The sequence below is a fragment of the Mastigoproctus giganteus genome, chromosome 8 (assembly GCF_048544385.1).
Source record: "Mastigoproctus giganteus isolate SK-2022 chromosome 8, ASM4854438v1, whole genome shotgun sequence".
NCBI classification, from domain to species: domain Eukaryota; kingdom Metazoa; phylum Arthropoda; class Arachnida; order Uropygi; family Thelyphonidae; genus Mastigoproctus; species Mastigoproctus giganteus.
Genome location: NC_143582.1, coordinates 159,250,308 through 159,272,907, shown reverse-complemented (window position 1 = coordinate 159,272,907; position 22,600 = coordinate 159,250,308). Strand labels below are relative to the sequence as shown.

Below are 22,600 nucleotides of genomic sequence, written 5' to 3'. Positions count from 1 at the left end.
GCTGCCATTGTGTTAATTATATTGATATATGCACAGTGTTAAACAACATTTAATATTTTTTATGTAATTCTGTAGAATGTAATTAATATTATAAGTTTATTTATTAAGTTGTTAGATTATGTAAATTTATAATAATATGAATGTAAGATAATACATAAATTTATAGGTTGGTGTGTACTACTGATCTGTAACCTAGGAATTCAGTTTAAATTAAAATTGTCTTGGACTAGAGCAGCAAAGAAGAATTCATAGTAATTGGAGTGCTGTGGCCAAATCTGAATGTGCTGTGTTGGAGTGCTGTGGCCAAATCTGAATGTGCTGTGTTGGAGTGCTGTGGCCAAATCTGAATGAACAGAATATTAGCAAAACGGCATCGTTTTAAGGAGTTAAAACGATGCCGCTTTGCTAATATTCTGTTCATTCAGATTTGGCTATGTATTATTGATGCTTTTGTACTATATTTATACATAGTCTAGACTTTTCCATAATTTGAGGCTTACGCCCTAAATTCTCTATAGGAGTTGAGGAGATTAAGAGAAATTCAGCATTGTGTGAATATGGAAGCTATTCACTGTCTCCTAATTCCATCAAAGCTGGGTACTTGCCCTCTCCAGTAAGGCCAAAAGTATGGACATTTACAAATGGGCTGTTGTTGTTACACTTACATTGTGCGACTTGGTACAAAGGACCATAAAATTTTAGCATGTTCAGCCCTAAAACTTGTGTACATTAATTGTCCTTGCATACTTGTGAGTATGCCAGTGGTGGAAGTTGGAAAAATACAGACTTGAGGCTCAGCTGAAGTACCCTGTTAGGAGGCAGGGAGAGCTTAACTGCTCTCCCTGCCTCCTAACAGGGTACATGGCAAGAAACCATCATATTCTAAGAAAGTTGCAGAGAAGCATTTCTCTGGGAACAGACTCACTGATTGTCTTTTATCCCAATTATAAGCCATTTATTGAGCTCTCAAAATCCCAACCAAAAAACAGCCAACTGCCACTCCCTTATCAGTACCTTCTGGTTCTTCCTCACTACCGAAACAAAGTTGGAAAGAAAAGTGGAAAAAATCTGAATAGCTATGAGGGATACAAGATAAAATATACCAAAATTTAAACGGTATTGGATGACTGTGTCCAGAACTCTTTGCAGAATAAGAAATGGGTACAGGTAACTTATTTATTCTTCCGAAAGAAGAATAAATCCATGCCTGAGAAAGCAAAAGTCTTGAGCCGTTTGGAAATATGCAGATGGATCTAGCAATAAAGATGTAAATGTTTACATTCAAATTCTTACAGTGGAATCTGTCAAAATAGGCAGAAACCTATGGATGAAGGCCATGATATCATCACATCATGGTCCTCATCGGGAAGCATGAACTGACTTGTTTTTCTTACTGAAGACATAGCTAATGGCAGATGAAAACCTGCCCATATATGTTGCTCAGTTGTGTGGAAGGACAGGGTTGGAGATGGACCTGCTCACAGAGGAGTCACAATCCTTTTAGGTAACCATACTTCTTTCAGCCTACTCCACTAATCACCAACATAGAGGTAGTAACAGTTTGCATTATGGTAGGGTTCTGCTTCACTATTTGTTTTGTTTTGTTTATTTGCTTCATGGGAAAGATCTCCCAGGCAGATTGTGATGATCTTATCAAGCTGCAAATATTAGTGGAAGGGGTGGAATTATCAAGTGTATGATGTTCGAAAGCACTGACCTTGCCATTGTAAATGTGGGCTCCAATACCATATTCTTACTTGTACATTTACTGCCATTGATCATTCTATATGCTCCCCTTCTCTATCGTCCCTATGGGTGGCTGAAAACAACTTTTATGATAGTAACTTTCTTGTGATATCCATCCTGAGCAATGGGAGACCATATCAACCATGGAAGATACCACAGTGAAAGATTAATCGGGGTGACTAGAATGCCTTCAAACATCTGTTATGCCATCAAACACTAAGGTGTTCACTCCAGCCTATGCCTACCTGCAATTCTGTGCATATGTCCATCGAGCTGAACACTCACACTTTATCCCCGATTTCATAGATGGCTCTAAATCTGTATCATCTCTGGAATCTTCCGTAAATATAATATTGTCTATCAGAATACAACATTATCAGATACAATATTATCTGAGAGAATAACAAAAAGGCTAGTGCAATTGCATCATGTTTTTCATAAGTGAATTATCTAATTGGTAAAATGGCATCATTTTTATCATATCTCATATTGTGAATCTCTTCATGAGTTGTCTGATGTTGCACCACCTTGAATAAGTAACGTTCACCAATGGAGAAGCCTATTGTTACTTATTCTTGGTGGATACCACGACAATAATAGGCCAAATAGCCTTGAAACAGCTGTCTGGGTGGTGGTATCCACCAAGAATAAGTTACAATAGTCTTCTCCATTGGTGGTTGACCTGGTTGCAATGTCTACCATTGCAGCCAAGTCAGCAAAACCACGGAACATTCACAGCTGTTAGTCCTTTATACATAATAGATTTTATTCCCAATGGCAACAGTTGTGGCCTGGGCAATTATATCAGATCAAGCCTGTAATTAAGATTTGGCAGTCTAGTCTGTGCACCTTAAAGTTCTTGTTTTTCTCTGCATACAATACGGTCATCTTACAAATTCATATCTGCTGAGGGCTGGTGATCCCCTCTGTGTGAGAACTGTGATACCATTTTAACCATTCGTCATATTTTATTGGAGTGCTCCTGATATAGGCATGAACGTCTTATGTTTTACTGCTTTTATTCATCCGACTAAGCCTTATATACTGAGATTTTACCTGTCTGCTGTTTTTAGTTAACTAAAATCCTTAAACCTGTTTAATTTTATTTAAAATATACTTTTAGTATTTATTTATATTAGTATCTATCTTTTATAACTATACAGGTAGCCTTCGATTTATGCCGGGGTTACGTTCCTGGGGGAACAGGCACAAATGGTTATATCATGGAGTCAATGGGAAATCACAGGGTTAGGTTCCGGGCACCAAAAGTTTTACCTACCCTTTTCAATACTGGTATATTCAAAGCAAAGAAATACTTTTTTAATTAAAAAAGTGTTTTATTTTTAACCTCCATAAATATAGTAAGTAAAATAAAAAATAAATTAATGCATACATAAAACATTTTGACAGTGAAATAATGTCAGAGTTTTAGTTGGCTCTTGAAGGTCCTGGTTGAGGATCTGCTGTTGACGGCCCTGATTGAGAAGATTACCTTTTTTGAAGAAAGGATCAAGTGTTGATTGCCTGGATTTCTTCCTCTTTTCTTTCAGTTCAAAATACAGGCTCAGGGTTGATATGACACTCCTTTTAACTGTGGCACTCCTCTCCCAGTTGTGATCAATGTCACAGAGCTCATTAGTGAGGGACTCTACACTTGCAAGGATCCATTGTAGATCACTGGTCTTCATAATTTTTAGAGGAGAGTCTTCTGTTTCTTCCTCCTGCTGCTGTTGGCTAAGTTCTGCAGCTAACTCTTCAAGGTCTTCATTTGAAAGAGTCTCTGCATGACTCTTCAAGAGCTTAGTTACATCTTCAACTGTAACTTCTAACCTTGCCTCTTGTGCCAGCCTGCTGATGTCTTCTACAACATTCTGTTGTGGCTTGAATCCTCCAAAGTCATGCATGAGATCTGGGAGAAGTCTATGCCACACTCCATTTAGACAATTGACAGTCATTTCTTGCCAGGCTGTGTTAATGTGATTGATGCCCTTTAAGACATCAAACAACCGCCAGTATTCTCTCATGGTAATGTTGAACACATCCAAAGCTTTTGCCATTTCTGTAAATGTTTGCCGCAGGTAAAGGCAGCTATTACCCCCTGGTCCATGAGTTGCAAAACTGATGTGGTATTAGGGGGCATGTCGACAACATTAACTTTAAGAGGCATTCTGATTTCACCCAGATTTGTAGGATGTTCAGGGGCATTGTCCAAAAGAAGAATAGTCTTGGTTGGTAAATTTTTGTTATTACAGAATTTGAGAACAGTAGGGCAAAAATAGTTGGTGTACCAATCCAAGAAGATGTCCTGTGTCACCCAATCCTTGTTTGACTTCCAGTACACAGGCAACATGGCTTTGTTTAAACCTTTCATAACATGTGGTGTTTCTGAATGGTACACCAACATTGGCTTCAATTTTAAATTGCCTAATACCATTTGCTCCCAACAAAAGTGTCAGCCTGTCTTTTGATGCTTTAAATCCAGGAGCCGACTTTTCTTCATGGGCAATGAAGGTTCTTGAGGGCAATTTTTTCCAATAAAGGCCCATTTCATCAACATTGAAGATGAGATTTGAAGGGTAATCACTCTCCTGTACTATGGCTTGAAACATTGCAGGGAATGCGGCAGCCGCCTCAACATCTGCACTTGCTGCCTTGCCAGTAATTTTCATACTTTTGCATTTGGTTCTTGCTTTAAATCTCATGAACCATCCCTTGCTAGCCAAAAATATTTCATTGTACTGACCTTCTTTCTTCTTTAACTCTTCAAAAATTGACTTAGCCTTTTCAGTTATTACAGCTTGGATCAAGGGAATGTTTCTTTTTTTTTCTTTTTCTTTTTTTGGTTCAAATTATCGACCCAAAGTGTCAGCAATTGCTCCATTTTGGAAAAAATTTTTCCAAAAGCTTATTTCTGCTGTAACTAACTTGTGTAGCACTTACTCTTGTAGCACTTTGAATCAATTGTTTTATTTTATCAGCATTCTTCATAATTGTAGTAACAGTCGAAGGAGGCATATTCATAGCCCTACACACATTAGGGCAGCTTTCACCAGCTTCCATCGTCTGAATAACCCCTATCTTATTTTTCAAGCTTTCATTTTCACTAGTATTCATTGAACTTCTTTTACCAGACATGACGTCTCTTTATTCTAATTAAATTAAAAACTTAATAACATGATTAGCAAAAACTGCACATAGCTATTATGATTAGCAAAAACTGCACATGGCTATCATGATTAGCAAAAGCTGCACACTGCTATCACTACTATTAATGATTATGTATTTAACTTATTAATAGTACAATTAGTAATAATAAATTTCCAACACGTGTACATGGCATAAACAACCAACTGAATGATTTACCTCCTGCTTCCACGAGTGGCTACTTTGAGGGCGGGAAGTTTTCTCATCTCTGATACGGATGCGCTAATTGCTGATTAGTTCAATTGTTCTTGATCACATGAACAGTGCATGATACATAGTACAGTACAATGCCCAAAAATTTTGTCCGAAAATATTAAACTTTCAATTTATAAAAAAAATTGCAAAAATAAATAAATAAAAATAAAAATAGCCTTGTGATTAGTGACTGGTGCTATTGCAAATTGGTGCAAATCGGACCAGCGCAAAACGAGGGCTACCTGTACATATATTTTTATCATTATATATACCATAAATTTTTTTAGACATAGTGACCTATAATGATATGTCTCTGAAACCTTGCCTTTTTATATTTATTTTGTTTTATATGACTGGTTTCAGTGCTTTATAACCTTAGTTGCTGATGGGCCAAGAAAACCCAATCAAAATGACATCATCAGTAGGTGAATCCGTTGCTCATTAAAAAACCAAAAACCGGTTACCATTGTGACCCATTTTGCAGCTGTTCGTTTCTGTTTTCAGACAGTAGTCACCTCACTTAGCGACCTTATGTTGAGTGGTGAATAAATGTGTCAGTTATAAATGAGCAGCAAAATTCTGTTCAGAAGAAAAATTTCATATTGAAATTGCAACCTTTGCATTTAAATTAAAACCCCTATTAGTAGGCCATGTCAGCCTGATGTAGCCTGCTTCTTTACTACTGCTTTGTTTCTTATTTAGATTCATTAAATCAAATCTAAATGAGCAACCAAGCAGTTGTTCACCACTATAATGCAGTTCAATCACTGTTTGTTTGTTTGTTATAGCACTCTGTATTTTTTTATGCTCCCGCTCAGAGTTATGCTCTGTTTCCTTAGTGCTATTTATTCCATATGCTTGGGAGGAGTTACCTATTAGGTGTTCAGACGGCTATGAGGCCCCATTGAAAAAATATTTTAATTAATGAATTGAATAAAAGAGCATTTAAATTACCTTTAGTTTAATTTTCCAATCAATGGCAGTTCATAATGCTTGCCTTCAAAGGTGTGGTCTTAGATTTAAATTGGCTTTTAACTTGAATTGTCGGCCAAACTGAAAATGCTGCAAAGCAATTCCAGTTTATGACAAGGAGAATTTTAGTAAGCTGCTTATTGATTGCCCAAAAAAAAAAGTTATGTCCATGGGTAATTTACATCTCTGTTTTAATTTTTAGCTGTTTCTACTGGCACAAATTTCCTGTGTTCATGACTGTAAAACACTGTTGCCATTCACTGTTATAGGTGATAAATATATTGAAGTGGGCACTGCACAATTTCATGCATATTACAAAAATGTACACTTTATACATCCTCCTACTGGTGGTGCTATGGGAAATGGAGCACTTGTGTTGGGGGGGGTTCTAATTAACTGAAGTTTCTTGAAGTGTTTATAAAAATTTTTTCGTAAATTTTTTGTAAATAAAAAAAAAATTTGTTTGCAGATGATAAAAAGGTTGGCAGGGTTGTCAAGGACACTACTGACACTATGCTGCTGCAACAGGATCTGGAAAGGTTGAGCAGATGGGCTGAGAGGTGGCAAATGAAGTTTAACATTGACAAATGTAAAGTACTACACATGGGAAACAGCAACCCCAGAGCAACGTATCAACTCTGTGGTACTACACTGACAGTGGTAGAGAATGAAAGGGACTTGGGGTGGTTGTGCAGGCAGATATGAAGTTCTCTGAGCAGTGCAGACAGGCTGCAAGAGTAGCTCATGGAGTATTGTCAATGATATACAGGAATTTTTCCAGCAGGGATAAGGAGATGATTATTCCATTGTATAAGGCAATGGTCAGGCCACACCTAGAGTACTGTATACAGGTCTGGAGGCCTCATTTCAAGAAGGATGTAGAGCTGCTGGAACGAGTACAGAGTAGGGCAACAAGATTAGTGAATGGAACAAAGGGGTGCTCTTACGAAGAAAGGCTTAAGTTTTGCAAATTACAGTGTCTGGAGACTAGGCACCAGTGAGGTGATCTGATAGAGGTGTATAAAGCCTTGAATGATTTAAGCATGCTCAATGCTGATGGGATTCTTCCTCTAGCTCAGAAAAATCACCTGAGAGGGCATAAATTCAAATTGAGGAAAGACAGATGTAGGATAGACCTGAGGAAATTTGCCTTTAGCCAGCGGGTGGTTGGTTGGTGGAACAGACTTCCAGCCCTTGTGGTGGAGGTTGATAGCCTAAATAAGTTTAAGGCTCAGCTGGACAGGTATTTGGAACGAACAGAGGGGTGAAGTGGAAGTGGGTTTTTTTTTTTTGGCTGATGCTGCATAAGCTTGCTTTCTTGCATCAAATGCCTCTACTAATGCTAATGCTAAAAAAATGCTAAAACTTCTGTTTAAGAACTGTTGTTTCCTGACAAGGAGTTGTTTTTAATTGCACAATTCACAATGGCATCACCCAGTAATTCTGTTTTCAGTTTACTTTTGGTTTCCAGTTCTGGTTTATACATTGAATATATGCAGCTTCAAAGAGATTTAGTGAGTAGCTAGTGCTAATAATGTAAAGATGGTGAAAAACGATTGGAAAACTTGTCACTGTAAACTGAATTGGACATTTTAAAAAGGCTGGATTCAGAAGAATGCTAAATTTTCTCTACCTTAGTGGTTTCCAGTGATGTGAAACTTGATAGTATCGCGTTGTTATTGTAAATAATGTAAGTACAGTATACATATAAAATTCCGTAATTTTCAAGTAAGTTTTTTTTTGTTAATTTTTGAATTAGCAAAATTATGCAAAAATCTATTTGCTTTTTTTGCATAATTTATGTATTTATATTCAAAGTTTATATTCAGATGTTTAAATGCTCCTGTTGTTATTTAATATTATTATATAGAGAGATAATGCCTTAATTAGCCAAAAACACTGGTAATTCCAGTGTGAAATTATTTACATTTTATCCAGTGAATTGTTCTTATGCATGCTCATACACAGTATCTGACTACCTGCTTTATATAGTGTACTGTGGACATGACATTGTTCTCTCTTGAAGTAGTCAGTTCCTTTGATGGGGAGTATAATAAACTGCCCACTCGGAATATAAGCATAGTTTAAGATTACTCCCTATTGCACTTGAAGTATATTGCTACATATTACCTGCTAGCAACAAAGTATTATTATTTATTATAATATTAATATCGTGGATTTTATATTCCCCATAATATTTTATACATATTTTATACTTAGGTATCTAAAATCAACAATTGGAAATATTACTCTTCTAAATCGCTTTCGAAAGAAAACAGATGAGGGTACAAAATCTGCCGAAGAGCAAGTAAGTTATATATTAGTGTTATTCTATTGCACATAGGCTGTTAAAATTCTGAGTTAACACTCTGCCTTAAAGTAAAATTCTTGGTGGGGATGAACTTGGCACCAAAATCTCTTTTCACAGCATTTTGTGTTCTTTCTGGATCTATAAAACTGATAGTTGCATTTTATTTAAAACTGGTTGTGAATTAGTTTTCCATTTAGACAGCTAAAATTTTATACCAACTAAAAGTTTGTTCAAGATTTAGGCTAAAATGGATGTCAAATTGAACTGATGAGCTTAGTGGCAGATAAGAAAAATGCATGGTATGATTATAAATTGTCAGGGAATACAGTCATACAGTAAGTACAAACTAGTATCTAACCAAGTTGCTTGGGGAACTAGGTAGGCTAGGGCAGATTATGAGAAGTCTTTGGCTAAGAATGCAAAGAAAAAAGGAATTAATTCTTTGCATATGTTAGCAGTAGAAGGTAAGAGATGAATAACATTGGTCTGTGGGATGTGAATGGTGTAACTATTGCTGATCCTGTACAGATTACTGATAAACTGAAGAAATATTTTGTATCTACATTCACACATGAAGTTTATAGAGATGCGGTTAGCAGGTCTATCTAATACTGATTAGGAATTAAGTGATTTTATAATAACAGAAAGAAGAGAAAGTGAAGAAAGTACTTGGGGCTGATGGAATGTATCCAATTATATTAAAAGAAGATGCAAAAGAGGTTAAATTTTTAGCCATCATAATAAGAGCATCCTTAGATTCAGAAGTTCCTGCAGATTGGAGATGTGCAAATGTATTTCCTATTCTCAAGATTGGTTCAAAAGGAGAAGTAGGTAACCACAGACATATTAATCTAACCTCTGTGTCAGGAAATCTAATAAAAGTGGAACCATAAGGCAATCACAGCATGGATTTTAATAAAGGGAAATTATTCCTCAGCCAGTCGACATTGCTGGACAGTGCAGTGCAGTGTCGAATCAGTTTGGTGTGACATAAGCATTGGGAGATCAAAATCGAGAGTAGGAGTGTGCTATAGGCCTAATGACTCCGATGAGTATAATAAGAAACTGTACAGGGAAATAGAGTGGGCCAGTGAATCAGAGAGTCTTATAATGGGGGATTTTAATTTCCCAGATATTGACTGGAATTTATGGGTTGGTCACTCACACACTAGCAAGGCTTTTGTGGATTTATTGGATGATTGTTTTCTGCATCAGCATGTTCTGGAGGCAACTAGAGGGAGTAATACTCTTGATTTGATTATCAGTAGTGATTCTTCATGCATTAAGAATCTGCAGATAAAGAAACCACTAGGTGGCAGTGATCACAGTGTGCTGAAGTGGGATTTACTCAAAGAGGTAACTACCATCAGGGGTAAAGGAAAGGGTTATTGCTTTCATAAATACGACTACGATGGTCTGAGACTGTATTTAAATTCTATACAGTGGGATCAACTGATGATGTTACCACCAGCAAATTCAAAATGGAAAGCATTCAAAGAACTTATCTTGGAAGCTATTTGGCTTTACATACCAACTAAGAAATATTGTTCAAGGTTTAGGTCTAAATGGATGTCAGATGAACTATTGAGACATATGGCAGAGAAGAAAAATGCATGGGATACATATAAATTAACATGTGACACAGAAGCCTATGATAGATATAAGTTGATCTGTAACCAAGTTACAAAGGAGGTTAGGCAGGCGAAGGCAGATTACGAGAAATCTTTGGCAAGATTTCTCGTAATCTGGGGATGCAAAGGAAAACAGCAAAGAGTTTTTTTACTTATGTAAACTCTAGAAGGAAGGGAATGAATCAGATTGGTCCACTTGATATCGATGGTTCTACTGTTGATGATCCTGCTCAGGTAGCTAACAAACTAAATGAATATTTTGCATCGACATGAGGAGTTATTCAGCGAGAGGAATGCCAGAGGTGTATTCAACTCTGGCAGTAAGCTAGAGAATCTTGTAATAACTGAGAGTAAAGTGGAGGAGAAATTATTGAAGATAAATACAAGAAAGGCACCTGGGGTGGATGGGATCTATCCAGTTATATTAAAGGAAGCAGCAAAGTAAGTAAGCAAACCCTTAGCCATAATTATGAGAGCTTCCTTGGACTCAGGGGAGGTACCCATAGACTGGAGATGTGCAAATGTGACCCCACTTCACAAAGGAGGATCAAAGGCTGACACAAGTAATTATAGACCTCTGAGTTTAACTTCTGTTCCAGGAAAATTAATGGAGACACTGGTTAAAGAAGCACTGCAGGATCATCTAGACAAGACTTCAGTTATAGCTCGGACACAGCATGGTTTTATTAAGGGGAAGTCTTGCCTGACCAATTTGATTGGATATTATGATGCAGTCACAAAAGAACTGGATGCATGGAATAAGCAGAAAAATGAAAAACGTTCAAGTTGATATGAAAGCACTGAATTTAGAAGTAGAATAAAGTGCGCACAACACACTTTCTATATATATTTACTGCTACTGCATATTTGCACCTCTGGCCTTTAGGCAATTTGATAATTTGTGCTTGTAGGATAGCAAGCATGAATTAAGAGCTAAAGGGATTAATTGAATAGTACTTCCCGGTACTACTCAGTTTCCGAGTTGTACTGAGAAGTATTAATATATATGCTGAGAAGTTGCACTAGTCAGCCGCTTTGTGTCCATGGTCAGTGAGCAAATTAAGGTGAATTCCAGAAGTAGGGTTCATTCGTATCTCAGACTTAGTTCCAGTAGTAAGATTTCTACCTGTACAGTATTGAAAAAGTAATTTTAACAACAGGTTTTTAGCTTCTATATGCACAAAAAAAAATAAATTTATTTAAAAATTTCTGCAACCCCTTTAATCTATCTGGCAACTCTTCTAGGGGTCGCATCCCACAGTTTGTGCGCACCACTTCCCTATGTCACTGGCCTTCTGTTTGTCGATTGCCTTCCCACTGTTCACAGAGGCTGCTTTTCCTTCCTCTCTCTTGGTAATGCACAACTGGAGCTTCTGCATCCACCTCAATCCAGCAGCCAGGTCATTTTCTCCAAGACTGCCACCAAGTATGTTACAAGTAGCCTTTGCTTCCTGTTCTGAAAATGCTGCTAATTCAAGATTATTATTAGTGATCTTATTTTTTCTAGTACTCCCTGCAGGTGTCTGGTCTCAAGACACTGCAATTTGTAGAAGAACGGAAGACTTTCTAAGTAAGAAAGTCTTCCTTTTCTTCCCTTTACCAATCTGGTTGTTTTTCTCTGCACCTGTTCCAGCAGATCTACATCACTTTCTAAAGTGAGGCCTCTAGACCTATATACAGTATTCGAGCCATGCCCTTATACAAGGGGATTGTCACCTCCTCCTCCCTGCTAGCAAAGGTTCTGTATGTCATTGGCAAAACTCCATGAGCTGGTTTGGCAGCATGTCTGCATTGCTCATAGAATTTCATATGACTACAATTATCCCCCAGGTGTTTTTCATTTTCCCCTACCTTTACTTTACCGCACAGTTGATAAGTTACTATGGAATTGCTGCTACCCATATGTCTTGTATACCTTGCACTTGTCAATGTCAAACTTCAACTGCCATTTCTCAGCCCATTTACCCAGTTTTATTAGATCTTGCTGCAGTAGCTCACCCTGATATGTGTACATCAATATCATTAATAAATATTGAAAACAACAATAGGCCCTGCACTGAACCCTGGGAACTTCACCAATAACATTAGTCCATGAAGATCAGTGCCCATCGATAACCCCTTTCCCCTTTGTGCCTAGCAATATCTTGCCCTTATTGCCACATTGCTCTGGTTTATACAGGGACTTTTTTATTTGTAACAGTATCAAAAGCCTTCCTGAAATCCAAGTATGTTATATCAAAATTATTTTTTGCATCCAGTTCCTCTGTCACTGCGTCATAGTAACCTATCAGATTGTGGTTAGACAGGGTGCTTAGCAAATCTGTGCTGTGACTGCAGTATGATTGCATTCCTGTCTAGATGGTCTTGCATTACTTCTTTAACCAGTGACTCCATTATTTTTCTTGGAAGAGATGTAAGCTAACAAGTCAGTAATTATCTATTACTTGGTTGTAATAATACTGATAAATTCTGAGGATGGTACAAAAAACGCAAAGCAATATAGAAAAATAGAATATTATTGAAAATGATTAGTTTCCAAAGTCAGTGTGAAATGCTTTTTTTAAACTAGGTGGATGCATAGCAAGCTGCACAATATGAAGAATGTTTCTATTTTGACAGTGGAGGTGAATGAGGCTGTTACAGGGCTGTTGTATTGGTTTCACCAGCAATCAGTGGCATTTTGTGCTGAGGGGGATAATTTGAAGTATCGATTAATCAGTATTTCAAACTTTTTGAAGTATTGATTGGCTGGTAATTAATTTTGTTTATACAATCTTCAAAGGGGAAGTGAACACGTGTTGATGAAGGCCATATATATAGCCCCGGCACGTTCCATTGCCTTATTTCAAAAGCGTGGGGTGGTGGTTTAAGTTATAATTTTTATTTTATATTTATATTTTTATTGAAGTTACAAATTGAAAGTTATAAGCAAACTTATCTTTATTTATTTTCAGGTGTTCAACTTCTGGCTTGATTTTTTCAATGATGCCACAGCTAAAGATGTAACTGATGTCATTAGATTTCCAGTAAGATTTTACTGTAATAAGAGTCACCATATTTTGAAAAGCATTGTTTAATTTTTCATACCATTGATGAATTCCTTGATTATAATGCTATGCATGGAATATTTTATCAGACATTAGGAAATAAAAAGTCACTCCTGTGAGTTTTCTGAAACAAGGTGTTTTTTCCTTGTAATAAAATACAGAATTATGCTTCATGTGCCGCCTTTAACTATAAAGACATCTGCAATATGTTATTTTCCTTTTTTATCTAATAATATATTATTATCTTTAGTTTTAATTTAATATTCATTGTAAACATTTCTTTTGATGACCTTATTAATGAAATTATGAAATTAGTGAAGGTTCAGTTTCTTAAATTTGTTAAAACTGGAACTATTTACTAACAAATTATATTCAAACCACTAAATAAGATATTTTCAGAAACAGAGATAAAAAATTTAATTGGTTGTGGTCTTCTTTGTAGAACAGCAACAAATAAAAGTCTAAGAATAGTGAATGAACAAACTGACAGGCTCTGTTATATTTTATTTTGTGGAGCCTCTACTTCAGACTGGAGTGCTTCCCATTTAAGGTTAAACCTGATAGATTCTGATTGCCTGAGCGCTATCCTCAAGAGATCTGAGGAGGAAGAGGAAGAATTAGAGTTACTTTTGTTGGTTTAAAAGTGTTTTATTTTTATATCTATTTTTGATTTAGGAAAGTATCATCTTGAATATGTGGACTTGGTTACTGGTAAGAAGTACTACAGTTTATAGGTGCGATCAAAAAGTTTAAGAACTGAACTAATATTTGGAAAATCTATTTGGATATATCTTCTTTGAATTAGTTTCCGTAATACATCAACTTCTGTACACTTTTCTGGTGAGAATTATTTTGGAATTACTAATTGTCCCTGTGGCACATTTTGGGTATCCTTGGTTTTTGGAAATCTGTGTCTTTAAGGGAGCTTTATGCTTTTTGGGGAGGGGTGTTGATTCAATGGGAGGTAAATCCTGTGAGTATGGCAGATGGATGGCTTCCTAAAAATAAAAAAAATTCTTAAATGGAAAGTGCCAAAATACTGTGGTGTTGTTAATGGTAAGTACTAATTCTCTGAAGCTCAGTTTTTTGGCCTTTTTCTCTGAACAGCATCACAGATTTTGTGATGCTGTTCTTTTTTTTTTTTTTTTTCATGAAAACCCCAAACACGAGAGGTATTAGAACCTATAGTACTTGGTACCATGCTTGGATTGGAGGTTGAGAAGATGAAAGAAGATATTTATTGACATTAGACTTCAACTTCTGTAGACTGTAATTTTCAGGAAAGACATATGAAAGAAGGTTGATCCAGAAAACAACAGTTGAACAAATAAACGAGGAAGATGAAAAGTTGGTTCTGTGAGTTTGAAGTTGGACAGTAAATAGATGTTGGCTGGTGGCGGCACGTGTTCGAACTGTTTTGAAAGAGATAGCGGGAATAATAAAGCCAATTCAGAAGAACAGTGCCATCTATAGAAAAGGCATGCAGCAGAAACAGTACGTCTGTGCGACAGCGAATGAAGAGACTGTTAGAGAGGAGTAATTAATTAACCCAATTGCCCTCTTCTGAATGGAATCTAGAAGCCTGAGAGAGGTTTTGGGGGCACCAACCCAGATATGGGAACAATATTCCATGGTAGGCCAATTTGCGATTTGTACAGAGTGAACAGCTGTTTGGAAGAAAAGTAACACCAAGAGCGAAAGGGAAAATCAAGTTTTTTTAGATGCAGAGGAAGCAATATTCATAACGTGCTTGTGCTAAGAGAGATTAGAAGTCAGGGTAATCCCCAAAAGAGATATATCAACTTGCCTAGAAATTGGAGTGTCATCAAAGATAAGCATAGGAGCAGAAGAATCCTTTTTGCGAGATATAAGACAAGACTGAGTTTTAGAAGGATTGAAATCAACTAAGTTTTCTTTACCCCACTAGAGATCGGCATTTAAGGAATTGGTAGCAGATATTTGAAAAGTTGAAGCTGATTGAGCAGGGCAAGGTTTCTCAAAATGGAAAGTGGAATGCAATTTGCTATCATCGGCAAAACTATGGATAGAATTTCCAGTCAATGGAAGAAGGTCATTAATATACAATAGGAAAAGAGTGAGGGAAAGAACTGAACCTTGGGGAACACCAGCATTAGCGGAGAAGTTAGTAGACAAAGAGCCATCTACCATCACCCTCAGTGAGCAATCAGAGAGATAACTGGATAACCAATTACAAAAAACAGTTGGCAAACCATAAGATGGAAGCTTCTTTAAAAGACCTTTATGCAAACACGATCAAAAGCCTTTGAGATGTCAAGAGCAACTGCTTGTGTTTCACCGAACTTTTCCATTGAATTTGTTCCATAAATGGGTAACATAAGCCAGAATATCACCAGTGAATTGACACTGACAGAATTCATACTGGCGATCGTTGATCAGACGGAAGGTTTCTAGGTAGTTTAAGAGTTGACGTTTGATTGATTGATTTCTCCATTACTTATCGAATAACATTTAGTAGCACAGTTTTTTTTTGTTTTTTTTTTTACAAAATGGGCCCACTTGGCTGACAAATTGCTGAAAGATGCTTTCAAAGCAATAAGAATATGTGAAATTATATATGGCAATAAAAATTCTAATCTATTGAGGTTCTTGGTTAAAATGAGGATAGATTGAATTGAATACAAATCAAGTCCAAGTTGATATCTCATACCAAACAGATCAATATGCTTACAATTCAGCATGGTGAATCAACTGACAATACAAACCATGCTTAGTTAATGGTTTTTGTGAGATATCAGTGTAATTTCCTAATTCATGAAGATATTCTATTCAGAGAATAAGCTTGAATGATCAAATGCATAGGTATATACACTCAGACAATATTGTAGTCCATGATTGGAGGGATTTCAGAATTAATGACCTAAGCAAGATAGGTTTGCCTGAATGCGAAATATATTCATTGCATCAAACATGAAGGATATTCAGCTTTTAAAAAATTAGTGAACTCAGTGAAGTGCTGATTGCAGTTCTGTCTATAGTGAATTGTGTGAAAAGCCATGCTGTGATTTCTGAATTTTTAGTATTTTACTTAGTGTTTGGGGTTTATCCATAAAATACTGTTACTGTATCATACCAAAACATGATAGCCTTCTCATGGAAAAGTTTTTAAAAGAGGTATAGAGTTTATTATTTATTAATTTTGTCTGTTTTGAATGTTAACACCGAATTTGCCTGTGAATTTTAACAATCAAAAATGGATGTGTTTTGCATCATATTTGGTAGATATTTTCAAGAAAATAGATTAATATTTTACCTTTTTCCATCTTCAGGGAAATATTTATACTCTGAACACTTTTGGGCCTTTTTTAATCTGAGCTGTTATCATGGTCAAAACGTTTTGAGTTGAGGATGTATTTCTATGTTCCCCACAAGTTGCCACTGAAAAATGTTCTTATAAGTGCTGAAGCAGCACAAATTTCATCAGTTGCAGTGCATCATTGGAAATGTTTTGTGGACACATTTCCAGTTGAAGATAAAGCAATGGAGGCTTTTGCAGTATTAGTTCTGTTAATTTCACTCTGAGAACCTACTTTAAACTTTACAAAAGAATTGATGTAATCTTTGAAGAACTGAGACAAGTGCAGAAGATAACATTGACATTGTATAAAAAACATTATGGGAATCCTGTTGTCTCGAAACTTTACTAGACATGTTGGACAAACAATTTTTGTGATCAAGTACCGCTAATGTTTGTAAAATCAGACAAATTCTAACTTATTGTGATTTTCTCTTGTAGAGAATCTGTATCCTCATTTTGAATTTAAACCAAATAAAAATAGAATTATAAATATAATATATAGGATATTAAGAAATATTAAAATTTAGAGATATTATATTTTACATCAGGAAATTTCTTACCTGAGATTTTTTTTGGGAATAACTGCATCCACGTAACATGTAATCAGAAGAATAGATGGAAATTATTTAAAAGACTTGCTTAAAGATGGAAGAACCTTGCAACAGGACAAAGGAATAAAAGCATGCTTTACCCAAAAATCCATGCATGGCGAATAATTGGTAATACAAATTACCCGAAGCTTGATGGGAGCTTTTCGTTTATATAATCTTCAAAGGGGAAGCGAACACGTGTTGAAGGCCATATATATAGTCCTGGCATGTTCCATCGCCTTATTTTGAAAGTGTGTGTGGGGGGTGGGTGTTTAAGTAGGCGAAAGGAAGAGGAGGAGGATAGAAGGAAATTCTTGCCCCCCTTGTATTTCACTAATAGTTTGGGAATTTGAAATCTAGGGATTTAGAACATCTTAATGGTCTTTTTAGAGGAAAGAATATGAAAGCTTCCACTTGGAAATCCAGGTGTGTGACTACCTGTCCCCTGTCGTGGTGGTCCTGAATGGGGGGGGGGGGACTTGTTATGTTTTGTTATTAAATTTCAACTTGTAGGATATTTGTTTTATATCCCACTCCTCTGAAATTATTATTAGCCTATATATGTTAATTGACTTGTTGGTTGAGCTTATTGCTAGGGTTTCACTGGTTTCTAACTTAAATTTTGTGTCTTGTTTGTCTAATATTATGGTGTTTTCAAAAGATGGGTAATGTCCCATTCTAAGTTCTAGGTGCATTTTAGCCACAATAGCTCTTCGCCAAGAATTCTTAAATCAATCAATCATCCAATCCTGCCATGTCTAAGTGGTGAGCTACCAACTTGGAACTAATTTTTTTCATCTGGTCTATTTTTCTTAATTATTTGAGGCTACTTTTAAACTGCTTTTGAATTTTTGGATTCTGCTATGTTCTCACGTTGCCTATATATACATATACACAGTCACAGTCTGTTGTGCAAGGAATTGCATAAACTATCTTTGTTTGTTTGTTGCTTATTCTGTTGTTTTTTGTTGAATTTTTAAGGTATGCCCATAGTTTTTGGAGCTGCCTTTGGCAGCCCAAGAAACTGGGCATACCTTCCACTCGGATTTCTGAGTGGAAGCTTTCATATTCTTTCCTCTAAAAAGACGACTTTTAAGCTGTTCTAAATTGCTAGATTTTCAAATTCCTAAAATTCCTCTGAAAAGACCTTTAAGCTGTTCTAAATCCCTAGATCTTTACCCCAGAATCTTTGAAATTTTTTTTTCGAAGGTTGTTGATAAGTTTCAACTTACAGGAGCCCTTATTTTTTTCATTTCTTCTCATTTTTGTTTTTCTTTCGGCAGTATTTAAGGTACTGTTTGAGCCATTTCAGGTAACTGCAGTTGGAGAATCTGTCCTTTAGTGATTCGATGTCCTGTTTACAATTGTCATCTATAATTGAATACTTGAACACATTGCTGAACTGGGTTATTAAGATTGATTTTTTGTGATAAAGGGGTCCATAGCTGTGAAAATGTAAATAATTTCCCTTATTTGTAGGTTTGTGATATATTTTAGTATTGATTTTAGTGGAATTTCTTTTTAATGTTAGATTTAAGAAGTTTATGGTGTTGTTTTCTTCATTTTCTATTGTGAATTGTAGCCTTTCATCTACATTGTTTTACTCATGAAAGATTTTATTTATGATATCTGGTTTGCCTATAAGCAGACAATCATTTATGTACCTTCCCTAAAATTTAAAGGATGGTGAAGAGTACTTGGGAATTATGTGATTGTCTATTTGCAGGAGGTATAATTCAGAGATATGTCCACATGGAACTGCCTTTGGTACCCCAAGCACTTGTTGTCAAAGGGTGAAATTATTGGCAGATAACAATGTTTAGTAAGTTTGTTATGTCAGTGATTTCTAATTTTCTTCTGTTTCCATAATGTGGGATCATTGCGTAACAAAACCTGAATAGCCTTCACTGCTTTTTGTGGATGATTTTATGTCGAAGGAATATAATTTTCCATTGGGTTCAGATTTTATATTGTTGACTGACGAAAATAGGTGTTCAGCCTTTGTGCGATGTTTGGAATAATTCATTAAAGGTTTTAGTAAGTCAACTACAAATTTTGCCAAGTTTGCTGGTGACATGTTTTTGTAACTGACTATGGGCCTTAATGGTTTGTCGGATTTGTGTAACTTAACGACACCAAAAATGTAGGGCGAACATGTTATGAGCTAAGAGATCTACGTGCAAATTGCTTGTAATCTTTTCTTTAATTTTTTGATTTTTGATTTCATGGTGGGAATAGGATTTTTACCTAGTTTCTGGTATGGATTTGTATCTTGTAAGAGGTTTGTCAGTTTGTTGTCATAATCGGATTTGTTTATTAATACTATTGAGTCGCCGTTATCAGCCTTTTGGATGATGATGTTTTTATTCGTGGCTAATTTTTTGATGCACTGAAACTCCTCCTTTGAAAGGTTAAGAGTAAGATTTTGTTTTATTTATTACATTATTTATTTGCTTAATTAGTTTTTTCTATTGCTGTGACTATGTAATCCTGTTTGGACTCATATCACATATTCATTATATGGGACATGTTTTGGGGTCACACTGTAATTAAGGCCTTTATGGAGGAGATTGTGTTCTTTTAAGTTATAGTTGGATTGGTTACGAATTCACTGTTTGCGGAACCTGTTTGGTGCATTCCTACAGATTTTAAAAGGGAGAACCATTTTTTCTCATGTCTTGCTGTAAGTATTTCAGTATAAAATTTTATTCTATCCTGTAGATCAGTGGTGTCCAACCTGCGGGCCGGATTCGGCCCATGAATAATTTTTATAAGGCCCCCGTGGAATGTGAACTAAAGCAGCATCGATCGCCACTGCTTGTACATGTTAAACATGTACATGTGGTTCAGTGCAGTCATATGTATGTTAAATACAGTAATGTATTTTGATCTAGCATGTTCTTTGCATTGAATTAATTATTAATTTGTATTGAATTAAAAAAAATCATTCTTAAAAATATTCCAAAAGGGGAAAATCTATTTGGAGTGTCATGTTTTTTATCCAAGGTGGACTGAAGACTATTTTTACATTGATTACAATGAAAAAGCAGTGTTTGGTGTGTCAGGAGACTGTGCGAATTTTTAAAGAATATAATTTAAAACGACACTGATTCCAATTATAAATCTTATGATCAATGTAAAGGAATGCTGTGAAAAGAAAAGTGAAAAGAATTAAAGTTACAAAATGAATTAACAAAACATACTGAAAACGTATTAGTCAAATTTATCCGCTGTATGTGCCAGTTATCAAGTTGCATATTTGATCAATTTTGAAAGTAAACCATTCAATGATGGTGAATTTGTTAAGTGTTGTTTGTTAAAAGTTGTGGAAGGAATTTGTCCAGAGAAATGAACAATGATACAACACATTAGTTTGACTCGACAAACAATTATGCAAAGAGTAGAAGACATTGGAAAGAATTTGTTCGAACAACTTTTGGAAAACATAAAACAAGTGAAATATTTTAGTGTGGCACAGGATGACAATACTAATGTAAATGACACCTCCCAACTCCTCATCTTCATATGTGGAATCAATGATAATTTTGTACCAGTTGAAGATCTACAGAGTATGCGCAGAACAACTACAGGTGAAAATCTTTTTGAAAATGTTTGCCAATCTATCGAAAAGTTAGGATTAATATTAAAAACCTGGTAGAAGTCACAACTGGTGGTGCAAAAAATATGATTGGTAAAAACATTGGGCTCATGGGTAGAATAAACAAAGAAAATGATAGATATCAGAGCTGAAACTTCGATTGGAATTCACTGCATTGTGCATCAAGAAGCTCTTTATGGGAAAGTATTGAATCTCAACACGTTATAAATTTGGTTATTTCAACTGTAAATTTTACAAGATCACATGGCCTTAATGTGGCTATTGAAACTTCACAATGTTTCAACGCAGAAAAAGGGAAACCAATAAAATAACCATAAAATATGGGTGGCTGTTTGATCTTGCAATTCATAAATACATTTCTAGTCATTTAGCGTTAGTAGATGCATATAAGATCACTTAGTAGAGGCATATAAGATCACTCATCGGTGAAGATAGGATATTAGAGCTGGAAAAGGAATTAGAAAATGTTATAGCTTATAGTAGTAGTGGCATGTGATGCAAGAAAGCAAATGTATGAACTTATGCAGCATCAGCCAAAAAAAAAAAAAAAAATCACAGCATTCCCTCCAAATGCCTGTCCAGTTCCTCCTGAAATTTATTCAACCTATCAACTTCCACGACAGATGGAAGTTTGTTCCAGCAATATAAGGCAATGGCCTGACCATTGCCTTATACAGAGGGATAATCACCTCCTTTTCCCTGCTAGCAAAATTCCTATATATCATTGACAAAACCCCATGACCTGCCCTGGCAACCTGTCTGCATTGCTCAGAAAACTTCATATCTGCCTGCACAATTACTCCCAGGTCTTTTTCATTTTCTACCACCTTAAGTGTAGTACCACACAGTTGGTACATTTCTCTGGGGTTACTTCTACCCATATGTAGTACTTTGCATTTGTCAAGGTTAAACTTCAGTTGCCACTTCTTAGCCCATCTGCCCAAATTATCTAGATCCTGTTGCAGTAGCACACTGCCATTACTGTCATTAACAACCCTGCCAACCTTTGTATCATCTGCAAACTTCGACATTAAGCCTGATATACCTTCATCAATATCATTGATAAATATACAAAACAACAGTGGACCTAACACCGAACCCTGTGGGACTCCACTAATAACATTAGTCCAAGAAGAGCAGCACCCATCGATTACCACCCTCTGTCTTCTAGCACTTAACCATCCTTTTATCCATTGTAGCAACTTACCCTTAATACCATTTTGCTCCAATTTGTACAATAGTCTTCCATGCGCAAAAGTGTCAAAAGCTTTCCTGAAATCCAAATATATGATATCAAAATTATTTTTTGCATCCAGTTCCTTTGTAACCACATCATAATATCCTATCAAATTTGTCAGACAAGACTTTCCCTTAACAAACCCATGCTGTGTCTGAATTATTGCTGCAATGTTAATTGGAATATCATTGGTTTGGCTGAAACAAGAAGAAGAAATGAATCACTTATAAGTTTATCAAGTGGAAATCTGCTGTACACCAATGGAAACAGTGAAAGGAGTGAAGGTGGAGTTGGGTTTCTGGTCCATAAAGATTTTAAAAACAACATTTTGTAATTCAAAAGTACATCACCAAGGGTGTCCAGACTAATACTCAAGATTTCTAAGAGGTACAAGCTAAAGATTATAATGATTTATGCACCAACATCGAGCCATGATGATGAAGAGGTGGAAATGTACACCGAAATTGAGTCTTCTAGATGAGCAGAAAACCCACTACACTATTATTATGGGAGACTTCAATGCTAAGGTTGGAAAAAGACAAAACAGCACAGAAAGGGAAACTATAGGAAATTTTGGAATTGGTGAAAGAAATGAAAGAGGTGAAAGACTTGTGGAATTTGCAGAATCTCAAGGACTGTCAGTAATGAACACTTTTTTCAAGAAACGAACACTTTTTTCAAAAGGGTGAACAGAAAGTGGACATGAAAAAG

The 22,600-nt window shown here is 35.9% G+C and overlaps 1 protein-coding gene across 6 annotated transcripts in view; it reads left to right on the top strand.

Annotated features, from left to right (window-relative positions):
• The window catches only part of Ask1 (apoptotic signal-regulating kinase 1), an 843,483-nt gene that overhangs the window by 239,378 nt on the left and 581,505 nt on the right, over window positions 1-22,600 (top strand). For all 6 annotated transcript variants that reach the window (XM_090379009.1, XM_090379010.1, XM_090379014.1 and 3 more), the window contains 2 exons: window positions 8,338-8,425; window positions 13,014-13,085. In XM_090379009.1, coding sequence (XP_090235135.1) covers window positions 8,338-8,425; window positions 13,014-13,085 — 160 coding nt within the window. The remainder of the gene's footprint in view (window positions 1-8,337; window positions 8,426-13,013; window positions 13,086-22,600) is intronic.